Raw genomic sequence first — 14,252 nt, 5'->3', positions numbered from 1 at the left:
CCCCCCCCACCCCCCCCCCCCCCCACCCCCCCCCCCCCCCACCCCCCCCCCCCCCCACCCCCCCCCCCCCCCACCCCCCCCCCCCCCCACCCCCCCCCCCCCCCACCCCCCCCCCCCCCCACCCCCCCCCCCCCCCACCCCCCCCCCCCCCCACCCCCCCCCCCCCCCACCCCCCCCCCCCCCCACCCCCCCCCCCCCCCACCCCCCCCCCCCCCCACCCCCCCCCCCCCCCACCCCCCCCCCCCCCCACCCCCCCCCCCCCCCACCCCCCCCCCCCCCCACCCCCCCCCCCCCCCACCCCCCCCCCCCCCCACCCCCCCCCCCCCCCACCCCCCCCCCCCCCCACCCCCCCCCCCCCCCACCCCCCCCCCCCCCCACCCCCCCCCCCCCCCACCCCCCCCCCCCCCCACCCCCCCCCCCCCCCACCCCCCCCCCCCCCCACCCCCCCCCCCCCCCACCCCCCCCCCCCCCCACCCCCCCCCCCCCCCACCCCCCCCCCCCCCCACCCCCCCCCCCCCCCACCCCCCCCCCCCCCCACCCCCCCCCCCCCCCACCCCCCCCCCCCCCCACCCCCCCCCCCCCCCACCCCCCCCCCCCCCCACCCCCCCCCCCCCCCACCCCCCCCCCCCCCCACCCCCCCCCCCCCCCACCCCCCCCCCCCCCCACCCCCCCCCCCCCCCACCCCCCCCCCCCCCCACCCCCCCCCCCCCCCACCCCCCCCCCCCCCCACCCCCCCCCCCCCCCACCCCCCCCCCCCCCCACCCCCCCCCCCCCCCACCCCCCCCCCCCCCCACCCCCCCCCCCCCCCACCCCCCCCCCCCCCCACCCCCCCCCCCCCCCACCCCCCCCCCCCCCCACCCCCCCCCCCCCCCACCCCCCCCCCCCCCCACCCCCCCCCCCCCCCACCCCCCCCCCCCCCCACCCCCCCCCCCCCCCACCCCCCCCCCCCCCCACCCCCCCCCCCCCCCACCCCCCCCCCCCCCCACCCCCCCCCCCCCCCACCCCCCCCCCCCCCCACCCCCCCCCCCCCCCACCCCCCCCCCCCCCCACCCCCCCCCCCCCCCACCCCCCCCCCCCCCCACCCCCCCCCCCCCCCACCCCCCCCCCCCCCCACCCCCCCCCCCCCCCACCCCCCCCCCCCCCCACCCCCCCCCCCCCCCACCCCCCCCCCCCCCCACCCCCCCCCCCCCCCACCCCCCCCCCCCCCCACCCCCCCCCCCCCCCACCCCCCCCCCCCCCCACCCCCCCCCCCCCCCACCCCCCCCCCCCCCCACCCCCCCCCCCCCCCACCCCCCCCCCCCCCCACCCCCCCCCCCCCCCACCCCCCCCCCCCCCCACCCCCCCCCCCCCCCACCCCCCCCCCCCCCCACCCCCCCCCCCCCCCACCCCCCCCCCCCCCCACCCCCCCCCCCCCCCACCCCCCCCCCCCCCCACCCCCCCCCCCCCCCACCCCCCCCCCCCCCCACCCCCCCCCCCCCCCACCCCCCCCCCCCCCCACCCCCCCCCCCCCCCACCCCCCCCCCCCCCCACCCCCCCCCCCCCCCACCCCCCCCCCCCCCCACCCCCCCCCCCCCCCACCCCCCCCCCCCCCCACCCCCCCCCCCCCCCACCCCCCCCCCCCCCCACCCCCCCCCCCCCCCACCCCCCCCCCCCCCCACCCCCCCCCCCCCCCACCCCCCCCCCCCCCCACCCCCCCCCCCCCCCACCCCCCCCCCCCCCCACCCCCCCCCCCCCCCACCCCCCCCCCCCCCCACCCCCCCCCCCCCCCACCCCCCCCCCCCCCCACCCCCCCCCCCCCCCACCCCCCCCCCCCCCCACCCCCCCCCCCCCCCACCCCCCCCCCCCCCCACCCCCCCCCCCCCCCACCCCCCCCCCCCCCCACCCCCCCCCCCCCCCACCCCCCCCCCCCCCCACCCCCCCCCCCCCCCACCCCCCCCCCCCCCCACCCCCCCCCCCCCCCACCCCCCCCCCCCCCCACCCCCCCCCCCCCCCACCCCCCCCCCCCCCCACCCCCCCCCCCCCCCACCCCCCCCCCCCCCCACCCCCCCCCCCCCCCACCCCCCCCCCCCCCCACCCCCCCCCCCCCCCACCCCCCCCCCCCCCCACCCCCCCCCCCCCCCACCCCCCCCCCCCCCCACCCCCCCCCCCCCCCACCCCCCCCCCCCCCCACCCCCCCCCCCCCCCACCCCCCCCCCCCCCCACCCCCCCACTGTTCTGCTCCCCAGGTGGTTATTTAGGTGCCTGCACCCGGCCAAAGCAGAATGTAAGACTCGCTGACTCAGGAGAGTTCAATGCTTAAAGCTTTAATTGTAACAACGCCACAGACCCGGAAACCGCATTGGTCTACCTGTTCAGGTTAATTGTTTAGAAACTTTCTGGAGTCTCAAGGAATTTATTTTAAATACTGTGAGACTTTAACATTTATATTCACCTTTTAACCTAAATGGACTAGCATCTATTACATCTTTTACTTTTAAATCCTCACAGTCTAAAACATCTTGGACTGTATAGCTTATAGCTGTCCCACAGCTTCCATTGGCACCTAACTGCTGCTGTCACCCAGCTTCCGTTGGCCCCCAACTGCCAAATCAGACAGGTTGCTGGGTAATAACTGCCGTAGAACACCAGCCCTAGGGCTTCTTAAAGGGACAGAACTAAATTCGGTTCCCTCCCACTGAATACTGTACAAAACATAGCTAAACCCATACTAACTGTGGGGAAACTAAAGGGGAAATAAACAAAGGCTCTGTGGGGGCATGACATTCCCCCATCCTGAAATATTCCATGATAGGATGGAGAGGCCAGCTGGAGGTTGGCGTCATTCGGCGTGCTCTAAGTCTGTGATTCCTGAATGGCTTTAAATAGATTCAATAAATTCTGCAAGGTAAGGCTAGATCTTGTGATATCAGTACTAAGGATCTCGACTTCGGCATAGAGTTCTCGACTGAGAGGATCTCTGGAGGGCACGAATTAGAAGCCCCAATTGGTTCAGCCGGACTCTCAGTCACTGAGCAGAATGCTGAAGTGTGACCCTGGAGATGGGTAATGTGAGATCCATTAGCTGGATGCGCTTGGAGGTTGTAGAGCCCGCTCAGCAATGACATCTTCCTGTATCTGAGCTTGGCTTACAGGTCCTGCAAACCCAGAAATGACCTCCTCTTCCAAGGATTTGGACGCATATATTCAGCGGGGAAGCATCATGATTCTCCTCACAGGACTAATGTTCTTCAGTTATTTTGTTATGAAATTAGTTCTGTAAGAAGGACAACATTCCTGTCAAGCTCCTTAGCCCAGAAATTGCATGAAGGCCAGTAAGATGACACGCCATTCCTGGCTAAGCACCCTTGTTGAGCGGAGATCTAAATACATCTCCATATTGTAGAGTCCTGGAACATCTTGTGGGGGAGTGCTCTCAGTGAGGAATGTTGGTGGAGCTAGTAGCGCTGGATGAGCGAATGTGATTAGGAGACAGCGGAACTAGTAGATCTTCAGGTGGGGGGGAGCTAGTGTCCATATAGCACTGAGTGGAGGGTCCAGAGATAAACTGGAGTGAATTTCTTTGGCCGTGCAGGTTCGAGGGTAGAGTTGTTGAGGACGGAGAAATAGATCCCGAATTGGCTGTCACTGGCAAATTATCAGAAACAACATTCGAGGGGGATTTAACCAGGTGTTGGAATCCAGCAGTTTTTTCTATTGCAAGTTCCAAGTTCTTCCACTCATCAATAAAGTTCTGGATTCTCACTGGTGTGGCAGTATGTTGGGTGTCTAACACTGAGGGACCCATAAGAGATGCGTGCCTCATGGGGGCAGGCTCATCAACCCTCGTGTTTTTGCAAGCTGGAGCCACTAGATTGGGAGACTTAATATTCTTAAAGACTCGCGTGAATATAAGATCATAACGACTGGCAAAGTGCTCTTTCCAATTGAGCAGCTGGTTTGGGGAGGAGGGTGTTGCAAAACTTAGGATCATCCTGTGATGACTGTTGTAGTACGGTAGCTCCCATTCCAATGATACCCACATTTTTTCCGCATCAAAGCATTCATTTGTTTGGTCAAGGAAGTCCTGATTCTAGAAAGCTTAGTTCCTTTTCCAAGGTTTCACTTCCACCTTTTGCTACTGCCACCTGGTTTTGCTGATGTAACCAGAGACACCAGGAGTTCATGCAGACTGAAGGTGAGCTAATCCTGAGCTTCATAGGATGCAGTCTGGAGATCGGAATTTTTGTAGAGTCAGCTCTTGCAACAAGCCCCTTCTTACATGCACAGTGGGAACTGTACATAGCCTCAATTTTGGTGTTTAGGGAGGCAAAGTTAGTCAGCAAGAGATGAAAGGTGTTGTATGTTTTAAATGCCTTTTTTGCTTCTCAATTATGAACAATTTTCTGCTGAAATGAGGAACAGGATCATTTCCACTGTGCGCAGCAAGGTTGCTGGGCTCAGTAACCCCCTCTGCAGTTGGCCATATGTCTTCATTGGGCTGAGAGGAGAAAGCAGGCTCATTTCCAATCCCAGAGTGGGGAGGTAAGAAACAGTCCAGAACAGAAAATCTGTTGGTAAGTTGAAGTCCATCTGCGAAAGGGACTGAGTGTTGACTGCTGGTGTAGGAGTCAATTCTAGTCTGCTTGCATGCTTTTTGGCTTAAAGCTGGGTTAGAGTTTGAACGGTTACGCTTTCTGGCTTTCATAATGCGGGGGCTGCAACAGAGGTTAAAACAATAGCTATTAGGACTGACTCTTCAGGGCTGACTGAGCAGTTAAAAATGAAGGTGACTAAAAGAAAGGGAATTAAGATTTATGAGTAAACCTTGTAAAATACCTGATAGCTCCTAATAAAGCCTGTTAAGATCTCTTTAAAATAGATAATTAGAATAGATTTATAATAAATAGAATTGGCAAGATATTCAATTGAACGCTTAAAAGTCGCCTAATCAGCTTTAGAAGAACAGTAAAAGCATTTAAAACAACTGTAAAAGAGGAGCGTTACGGTATTACCAGTGACTGCAAATCAGGCTTCAAGGGGCAATGTCGTTTTCAGTTGGAGCCTCATTATGCACTGTCATTCTAAATGAGCTGTAATAGAGGCGGCTGGGGGACGCTCAGCTCCACCCTATACACAAACATCAAAGGGCGCTGCCCTTGATTAGTATAAACACACCGAGATTAAAAAATTTCTACAGGCTACAGGCTATACAGGCCAATGGTTACTCTAATACAGAAATCAGAAAGGCTGCAAGACCACGAACAAGCCACATGAACAAAGATAAAGAGCCATCTAGAGGGAAAGTGTTCTTACCATACATCAAGGGAACCACTGATCGCATAGGAAAACTGATGAAGTTTCGACAACCTACAACCCATCTACAGACCCACTTGGAAAATTCAACAGATGCTATGTTCAGCATATGATATTCATGTTTCTGGTTAGCTACTGCAGGAGTCTATCGCATACCATGCAGCTGTGGATAAGTCTACATAGGAACCACCAAACGCAGCGCACAGACACATATCAAAGAACACGAAAGGCACTGCAGACTATTTCAGCCAGAAAAATCAGCAATAGCAGAACACATGATAAACCAACCTGGACATAGAATATTATTTGAAAAAACAGAAATTCTGGACCACTCTGAAAGCCACTACGTCAGACTACACAGTGAAGCAATTGAAAACATAAACATTCATGGACAATTTTAACAGGAAGGAATTCCATACGGAAAGTGTGAACTTGGCTGCCAGTGTTGAAAAATACTAGAGTCAAGACAGTGTCTAACCAGCTCCACACAAACACAGGATGACCATAGACAAAAGAAACAAAGGCCAGGATACTTCTATTCAGATGCTCCCACCTGTGACCTTGCTATCTCCATTGACACTCCCATGCTATAGTCTTCATTGTTACTCATACTTCTATTCAGATGCCCTCAACTATTGACCTGGTTGCCTTCTTTGTTACTCACAGACTATGTTTCTCCACCCACCCTGGACACTCCAACAGATATATATACTCCACTTGCTTTCCCAACATCAGATCCTCTGAAGATGCCAGCCACAGATGCAGGCGAAACGTCAGGAGAGAATGCTGCTAGAACACGGCCATACAGCCCGGAAACCACACAGCACCCAAGTGATTCCGGCCGTGAAAGCCTTCGACAATACATTATGCTTTGTCATGTTCTTTGAAATATTGATACAATTCCTCACTCAATTCAAACACTCTGGTCAAGACTTAACCTCTTGAGAGCCACCTAATTTCAGTGTGATCCTTCTCCATGACTTCACATAGTTTGGCAAATAAACATGATGACAGTGGCTGATTCTTAATGAAATTTATCAAAGCCACAGTGTTGCTTTATTCATCTTCCAGCAAGAGTTTTAAAATGAGGACCTCCCGATGAAGTAAAACAATGCCTGGTAATCACATTTGAATATTGTCACTTTACCAGCGAAACAAAACCAGTTATTTTATCATTTAGGGATAAGGCGACATCTTGATGTGTACCTTCCAGGTTAGAAACTCTTTTTCATTGATGTACATTTCTTCAAGAAACTAGAGACCTGATTTTCAAAATGTTGTTTCTGGCAGCTCCTTGCACCAAACACAATTCTCAGTTATTTCATATTTCATCTGGAATTTTAACAAAAGCGATTATTATAGCATTTATTAGAGAGATCAGTCGATTAATGACCTGAAGACCGAAATTGATGTTTTTCAACATTGCAGATACATTATTTTCAGGAAACTTTAATCGTGCACACGTATAAGTCTACTAATTGTGCCTTTACAGGATAGAGTACCACAATGCATCTTTCCCTAACATAGTATTTACAATCATTTTACATGCAGAGTTTATAATGCTTTCGACAATAACGTGGCTTTTCTTCTTTTAGGCAACTAGCTCTTCTACTAACTAACTAGCTCTTGTGCCTTTTCACTGACAGTTACCTCCTTGTGCCTTTTCACTGACAGTTACCTCCTAGTGCGGCGAGAGCCAGTCTCAAGAGAGGCATTCGACAAGCCAAGATGAGTTATAAGAGAAAAATTGAAGATTATTTTAATAATAACAACATGAGGCAGGTGTGGCAGGGAATTCAACAAATTACCAACCATAAACCAAACAATGACATTTCTGTGGATGGGGATTATATCTCCGGTTGAGCAGCTAACTCACCTGGTTGCCCGCTTTGAAACAGGTCTATCAGAAGGAGATGACATACAGCCACCAGGTGATTGCAGCTCACACCTCACTGTGGAGGAACATGAGGTGAGGCAAGTTTTGAGGGCTGTGAATCCAAGGAAGGCTGCTGGACCGGATGGTATTCCCGGCTCGGGTGCCAAAGGCTACTTAACCAACTGGCTGGTGTTTTTCCTGAGATCTTTAATCGGTCTTTATCCCAGTCCACCATTCCATCTTGTTTTGAAAGCTTCCGCACCATTGTTCCACTACCAACGAGATTTCCTGCTGACACCTTTCAGGATTATAGACCAGTGGCACTCACCCCCCATCATCATGAAGCAAGGTTTTGAAAAACTGGTCCATAGGGCATATTAGCCTTTGCCTTCCAGATACATTTGATAAACACTAGCCTGCATATCGGGACGACTAGATTAATGGAGGACGCCATTGCCATTAGCCTGCTACACAGCTTTGACGCATCTGGAACAGCAGGGGAATTATGTGCGAACGCTCTTTATGACTTCCAGTTCAAGATTTAATAAGCAAATCTCGCCACAAAGACTCATGACAAACTTCTTGTGGATCTTGGACTCTCACATTCAATCTGTTTGTGGATTTCAGGGACTTCTTGTCTGATCGCTCCCTGAGGGCGACTGGGAAATCGGGTTTCCTCAGTTCTTACTCTAACATGTGGGAACGCCACAGGGCTGTGTGTTGAGCCCTTTACTGTTCACCCTTTATACATATGATTGTAATTCCTGTCTATCATAGTAACAATTCATTATCAAATTTGTTGATGACACAACGGCAGGCTCATCTCTGGAGGGGATGAGTCTGCTCTATCGAATTGAAGTGGACCGACTGCTCTGATGGTGCAGGTAAAATAACCTGGTTCTTAACATTAACCAGACAAAGGAGCTTATAGTGGACTATAGAAGGAATAGCTCAGAAATTCAGCCCTTGACTATAAATGGAGATCAAGCTGGAGCTGGGTGGCTAGTTTTAAATTCCTGGGCGTTATGGATTAAAGAGGATTTGACTCTGGGGGGATACAGACTACCGCTGGTGGTTAAGAAAGCCCAGCAAAGACTGCAATTTCTGGAGACTTTTAATGGAAGCAACAACTAGATGGAAAACTTCTGGCGTCCTTTTACCGCTAGCTATAGAGAGCGTCCTAACTCTTACTGCATCTGTGTATACCTCTCCAGTTGCACAGTGGCTAATAGGAAGGCGCTCCAAAGGGTGAGATCAATACTGCACACGCGGATTATCGGCTGCCCTCTCCCCTCCTTGGAAGAAATCTTATAACGCCCCATTCCAAATAAAGCCCAAAATATTCTAAGGGACCCGTCTCATCCAGCACACTCTCTTTTTAAACTGCTACCATCTGGCAGACGATACAGGGCCCTCAGAACTAGGACAAAGAGGCTTAGAGACAGCTTCTACTCTAGAGCTGTGGCTATGCTAAACTCCGCTGCTCTCTCATGGGATGGATGGTTTTGGAAGGAAGGGTAGGGGATGGGTGGAGGATGATGATGTATGAGTCTGAAATTGCATGAGTCTGAAATTGTATGAGTCTGAAATTGTGTGCATCGAGGAATGCTGCTGTAAATTTCGTTGTGCGTGCACAATGACAATAAAATGCTTATGCTTATGCTTATGAAGTTTCACTTTTATCGATGTTGATATACTAAACAAGCACTGCAAATCTGCTCATAAAGGCATTGATTCAAGGAGCTTTGGAGCCAACCACAGAATACTTGTTTTGGGGTGCTAAATTGTCCTTATTTAATATACTCATTGGCCGTTTCCGCATGGGCGGAATATGGCGGCCTGGGGATGGCAAAAACACTGTCCCTAGGCCGCCATTCGCACAGGGGGCGTTTCCAGAGTGCGCTGGGAAGCACACTTTCCTGGAAACGCCGGCTGGAAGCCACTGCCATGCAAACGGCAGCGGCTTCCTTCCCCACTCCCTCCCTGCACTTACCTTGTCCCCGGGCCTCCAGCAACGCTGGAGTGACGCTGGAGCAGGCGTGCAGGGCCGGGGGGGGCGTGTCCTCAGGTCTTGGCGATGTGCCGGAGGCCCGGGGACATGCCGGGTCGGTTGGGCGACGGCGCTCTGCGGCGCCGTTGTCCCGGCTCTTTCTGGGACCGTTCATGAGAACGGTCCCAGCGTCGTCGGGTCGGTGTCGAGTACGCCGACCCGGCCGCTTCCGCCTTCGTGCGGAAACGGCCATTGTTTGTGGCATTCTTGAAACCTTTCCAACCCAGAGGGAATGCATGCACAATGTGAAGGAGACCAAGTGTGTGTGAATGGCCATAATCTGTATGTCCTGTAACAGCTTTTATCTCCTGACCACAGGGGGCACATCATTCCAGCTTTAGACTCAAAATGCATGTTTACTGTCTCTCAGAAGCTAGAATTCTTAATAAAGAGTCATACTAAAATAGGTTCAATTTGAGGCTATCTTTGTAGTCATGTAAAAAACAAAAACCAGGATAACAGTTAAGTACTATGATGTTGCGTTCATTTTTAGCTATTCAGTTTTAATATGTTTCACATTTATATGCATTTTCGTGTTTTACTTTGCCTCTTACTCTTACTGCAAACTTTTAAAACCTCAAATTGATCAATTTTCCTGCTCTTACACAGTCAATTGCTTGCCTCTCCCATTTTAAATTACTTGATGCAACTGTGCTCATGAAATAACACGTAGCTTTGTCTCTTTGCTTTTGTATTTTCATAGCATGCCATGCCATTCTGGAGGATCACAAGCCACTCTGACCTTATGGCCCTTCATCATGCTTTGGAACTGGAGTACTTATAGTAGCACTTTGTAACCCCAGAACTCTCCTCATGCCTATGGACAGTGTGCCTATGTCTTGTATCAGCGCTGGCCTTCAGGAGAACTTTTGTGATTTCATCATGTTGACGTACAGCTGCAACTGGTCTTAACCTTTGCCCTTCCAGTAAGCAGAGGAGGAGCATGTCTCTTTCTTCAGTAACAGCTGTTGATTCTAGTGCTGTGAACCCAATGAAAACAAACCATGATGAGAATGTTTTAACAATGTGTCCTTATCACATTTGCTACATTGAAAGGTTCGTACCTGTGAAGAGACTGGGGGGAGGGGGGTGTTGAGGTTTCCAGAATCTTCAGTGTGGCACACACACCTTCTTAACTTCAGCAAACTTGATTGCACATCAAAGACTGTGCTTTTAAAAAAACAATCCCATGGAAACATTTCTTGGAAAAAAAGTTTACTTTTTTTTTTAGTTTCTCAGACCCAGGGTACTCTGTAAATCTTATTATTTATGAACAGATTCTTTTTTGACATCATCACCTAAATGTGGATATGTATGATATATGGAAGGCTATACTGAATCCTTGCCTTCTGATAATAAAAAAATATTGATTGTAGCACATGGCAAAGTAGTTTAAAGTATGTCTAATTTAAGCAAATAGGTACATCACTGAGACAATCGTGTACAGGAAGAATGTTTTTGTGTAAATTTGTAATGAATGGCTAATGTTTTACATATTGTTTAGGCAAATGCTATTGAAAGGTAGTAATGACTTTCTGGTGAAGTATGAGGCAGTGTGAGCACAAGTTGTTGTGCTGTGCCTTACTGAAAGTATTGTGTATAAATATGTAGATAATGGAATTTTTTAAAGATCAATTTGTCAAGACCAAAAGCGTGGATGTCAAGTGTCAATAAGGAATTGCTTTTTATGCTGTTTGTTCTTTTCTCTTTTTTTCCACCTTGACAATTCTACTATACCAGAATAACAATTACTCCTTTCTCTCCTTACACCCTGCCCATCACCAGGTTGCTTCCAATTTACATTTTGTACACAGACATCCAAGTACAAATATGTACACTTCATGTCAAGTTGAAAATAGTGCAAATATTTAATTTGTCACCTTTCTTGTTAATATATATTGAGTACAATCTGTGCAGTGAGAAGTGATCCCTAGAATCTGCATATCTGAAAAGAGCAATGCTCTGCTGTTTCGTTTCTTTACTGACAGATATTAAACATGGTAGAAGTTAATCATCAGAAGTATTCATTTTTCCCTAAAGGGCAAAGGATTGGAAAAATTCATTTTATGCAGGAGACATTTTATGCAATATCTCTTGCCTTTTAAAATAATGTAACAAAGTGTTCATGAACTGGAGAAAATAAAAATGAAAGCAAATAATGTATTTTAAAGTTAAACAACTAGGGATAGGTTGAAACAGTTCTATTTAGCTCCATCTGTTTTTTAAATAAGAAAATGTTTTGGCAATTTTAGTCCTACTCTGCAAATAAGCAGTGTTTTAAATGTTTATTTCTTTGCTAAAATCTTAAAAACTGTTGAACTATCACAGTTAAATTTGTTAAAGGGAGAGGGAATATAGGTTTTGTGGTGAATACCAAACCTACTGAATGTGACCCTGGCATAAAACAAAGAAATATTTGGGGGAAGGTAGAGGATGATTTTGAGTTTTAACTGCTGAAGTTCAAAGAACTCTTTGGCTCATTCCGCACATGCAGAATAATGCACTTTCAAACTGCTTTCAGTGCTCTTTAAAGCTGTTCGGAATAGCAAAATCCACTTGCAAACAGTTGTGAAAGTGGTTTGAAAACGCATTATTTTGCGTGTGCGGAAGGGGCCTTCTACGCTTACTGTGAGACCTTAGTGAAAACTGTGGTTTCAGTGCAACTGAATCTACAAGACAACCCAAAATTAAATAAATTGGTGTCATACCTGCTTCTTCAGACTTTCAAGCTTTGAGAAAATGTAAGCAAAACTGAAATTTCTTTTTTAACCTACAGTCTGGTATGAAATTAGAAACTGATAAATAACCTGCAATTTTAAACTTTTCACCACAGTAACAAGATTTTCTATTGGCCCGTTGCTGGCAGTGGGCACAGTAAATTAATTATTGCCAATTTTGTTAGACTGTGTTAATGTTTGTAACCAGCTCATACTGTATTTGAACTGTACCTGTCTTCTGTCAAATACAAAGACCATGAAAAATACATTCTACTTTAGGCCAGTGTAGACTTAATGGAGGGGAGCTGTTTCAACTGTGGTTGATATGTGCACCATCCTTTCAGCTCATCTCTAGAACAAGCTCCTACTCCCATCTTAACTGTACTGATGGCGTGCATTGATACAATGACAGTTACAGGTTACCAGGTACAAGTTATCTAAGATTTAACTTAGATTTTCTGCAGCAAAATCAGAGGTAGAAATTTGCAAAAGGGGAATCTATGGGGGAAGGGGGGAGCGAATACACAGTCACACAGCCTCTTTCCAATTTTATAACCACAGCTGAGAAGCCCACTGTTATATCTGCACTGGATTCATCCATCCAAATTATTGGTCTGAAGCTTGGTATCTTCTTTTCACTAATGTCTTCATAAGAAATAAACCTCAGTTTTTCAATTTCTTTCTCCAATTTCTTGATTTTTGTGTTTGCAAAATATACCAGCTTTTAAGCCAGCTACTAGCAAAGCAACAACAGTAGCTATGAGGCAACATCCTCTCTTTACGAAGGATGTGTATTGCTGCTAGAGTTTCTAATTATTTTGTGATTTTTTTTTCAGATTGTTTGTCTATCAAATATGGCCCCTTGTCTTCATCAGCTGTATTCACCTAGAGAATCCAATTCAGGGACTATTCACAGTCTATGAAGTTGAGCACATATGCAAGTTTTTAAGGACAGGGGCTGTAATTAAATTTCTTTCTTTTTTTGCTTCAAGCAAAATGATGATGGACAATTATTTTTTCTTTGTTTTTTTGTTTTTTTGGTAGTCATTTTGTGACTAAAAAGTTTGTCTGGGCCTTATTGTACAAAAAAGAGTGTTGTGTCCGCAGTTCTGTACAGAAATTTTTCTCCATTCATTTTGTGTCTAAATTAATAAAATTGATTTGTGACATATTAAAGACTTATATTCAGGATGGATTTGATTTTCTCCATCCAACCACCACATCCACCTCTCAAGTGCATACTTGTTTTATTTCAGTGTACATACTGGGAATCATGGGGTGCTGAATGGTTGAGTTTGGATGTATGAAAGAGACTCACTCTAGTAGAAGGTTCATTGAGTGACTCTGGACTGTGACAAAGTTAGTGAAAGACAGTTTTTGCTTCCTTAGAGGAAAGACAAGATACAAATGTGCAACAAAATAATAAATGACATTGCTTCTATGAACATAATTATGGAACTCAAACTGATTTTGGAGGAGCAGCAAATTTCTATCTAGAAAGGATGTAAACATTCAGAGTGGTTGGTTGTGGTGGGTTTTCCAGGCTGTGTGGCCATGGTCTGGTGGATCTTGTTCCTAACATTTCACCTTCATCTGTGGCTGGCATCTTCAGAGGTGTATCACAGAGGGAAGTCTGTTACACACTGTCAGAGTGTGTTGGTGGTTATAGCCTATCCTTGCACCTTGGTAAGACAGTCCCATGTCCATAGTACATGGTTGTCACTGTGTCTGAGATAGCACCTGGATATTTACACCCAATTCAGAGGGACGGGGAGCAGAATGGACACCAGGGTCAGCAGGGTTCAAGTCAACACATTTGCCCTCCCAGCCAGCATAAGTAGCACTTACGCCAGCCAGGAGAGAAAACAGGGAGGTAGGTGGGTGCTATGTAGTTCCACAGTACCCAACCCACTTCCAGCCACTGACTAGAGTTGCACTGGCTTAATATGGAGGCAAGCCCAATTGGGGGCATTCCTGGAAGTGGAGCCATCATTAATTTAGTTCCATCAGTCTTTCACTACGGTAATTTAGGGAATCGAACTTAACACCACCTGAACAGAGGCTACCTTTTGGGTGGCCGGGGGATTTTGAATCTTGTTTCCTTGCCCCTCTGAAAGCCCTTTGGCGGCAATGCAATGGCAATGCCTTCCACAGCTGCATCGCCATCTGGATTGGGCTATTAGTCTATCCCTAGACAAAATGTCAGGTTTATAGTACAAGCAATAGAAAAGGCATAGCAACAGCAGTGACCGGTCATGCAGCGATTATAGCGACACCACTATTATAGCAGTATGTAGAAAGTTCTTATCAACGTGGC

The 14,252-nt window shown here is 50.1% G+C and overlaps 1 protein-coding gene across 19 annotated transcripts in view; it reads left to right on the top strand.

Annotated features, from left to right (window-relative positions):
- The window catches only part of EYA1 (EYA transcriptional coactivator and phosphatase 1), a 128,035-nt gene extending 114,880 nt beyond the window's left edge, over positions 1-13,155 (top strand). For 18 of the 19 annotated variants that reach the window (XR_007245456.1, XR_007245455.1, XR_007245454.1 and 15 more), the window contains one exon: positions 9,922-13,155. Coding sequence is in view for 7 of the 19 variants with exons in the window: in XM_048507747.1 (XP_048363704.1) it covers positions 9,922-10,002 (81 nt within the window). In the remaining 12 variants the exon portion in view is untranslated. The remainder of the gene's footprint in view (positions 1-9,921) is intronic. The other variant, XR_007245445.1, reaches the window with a different exon arrangement.
- Positions 13,156-14,252: the final 1,097 nt, after the last annotated feature.

Source organism: Sphaerodactylus townsendi, linkage group LG09 (assembly GCF_021028975.2).
Source record: "Sphaerodactylus townsendi isolate TG3544 linkage group LG09, MPM_Stown_v2.3, whole genome shotgun sequence".
Classification (NCBI taxonomy): Eukaryota; Metazoa; Chordata; class Lepidosauria; order Squamata; family Sphaerodactylidae; genus Sphaerodactylus; species Sphaerodactylus townsendi.
The sequence above is the reverse complement of the archived record's forward strand: the minus strand, read 5'-3'. Positions and strand labels throughout refer to the sequence as shown.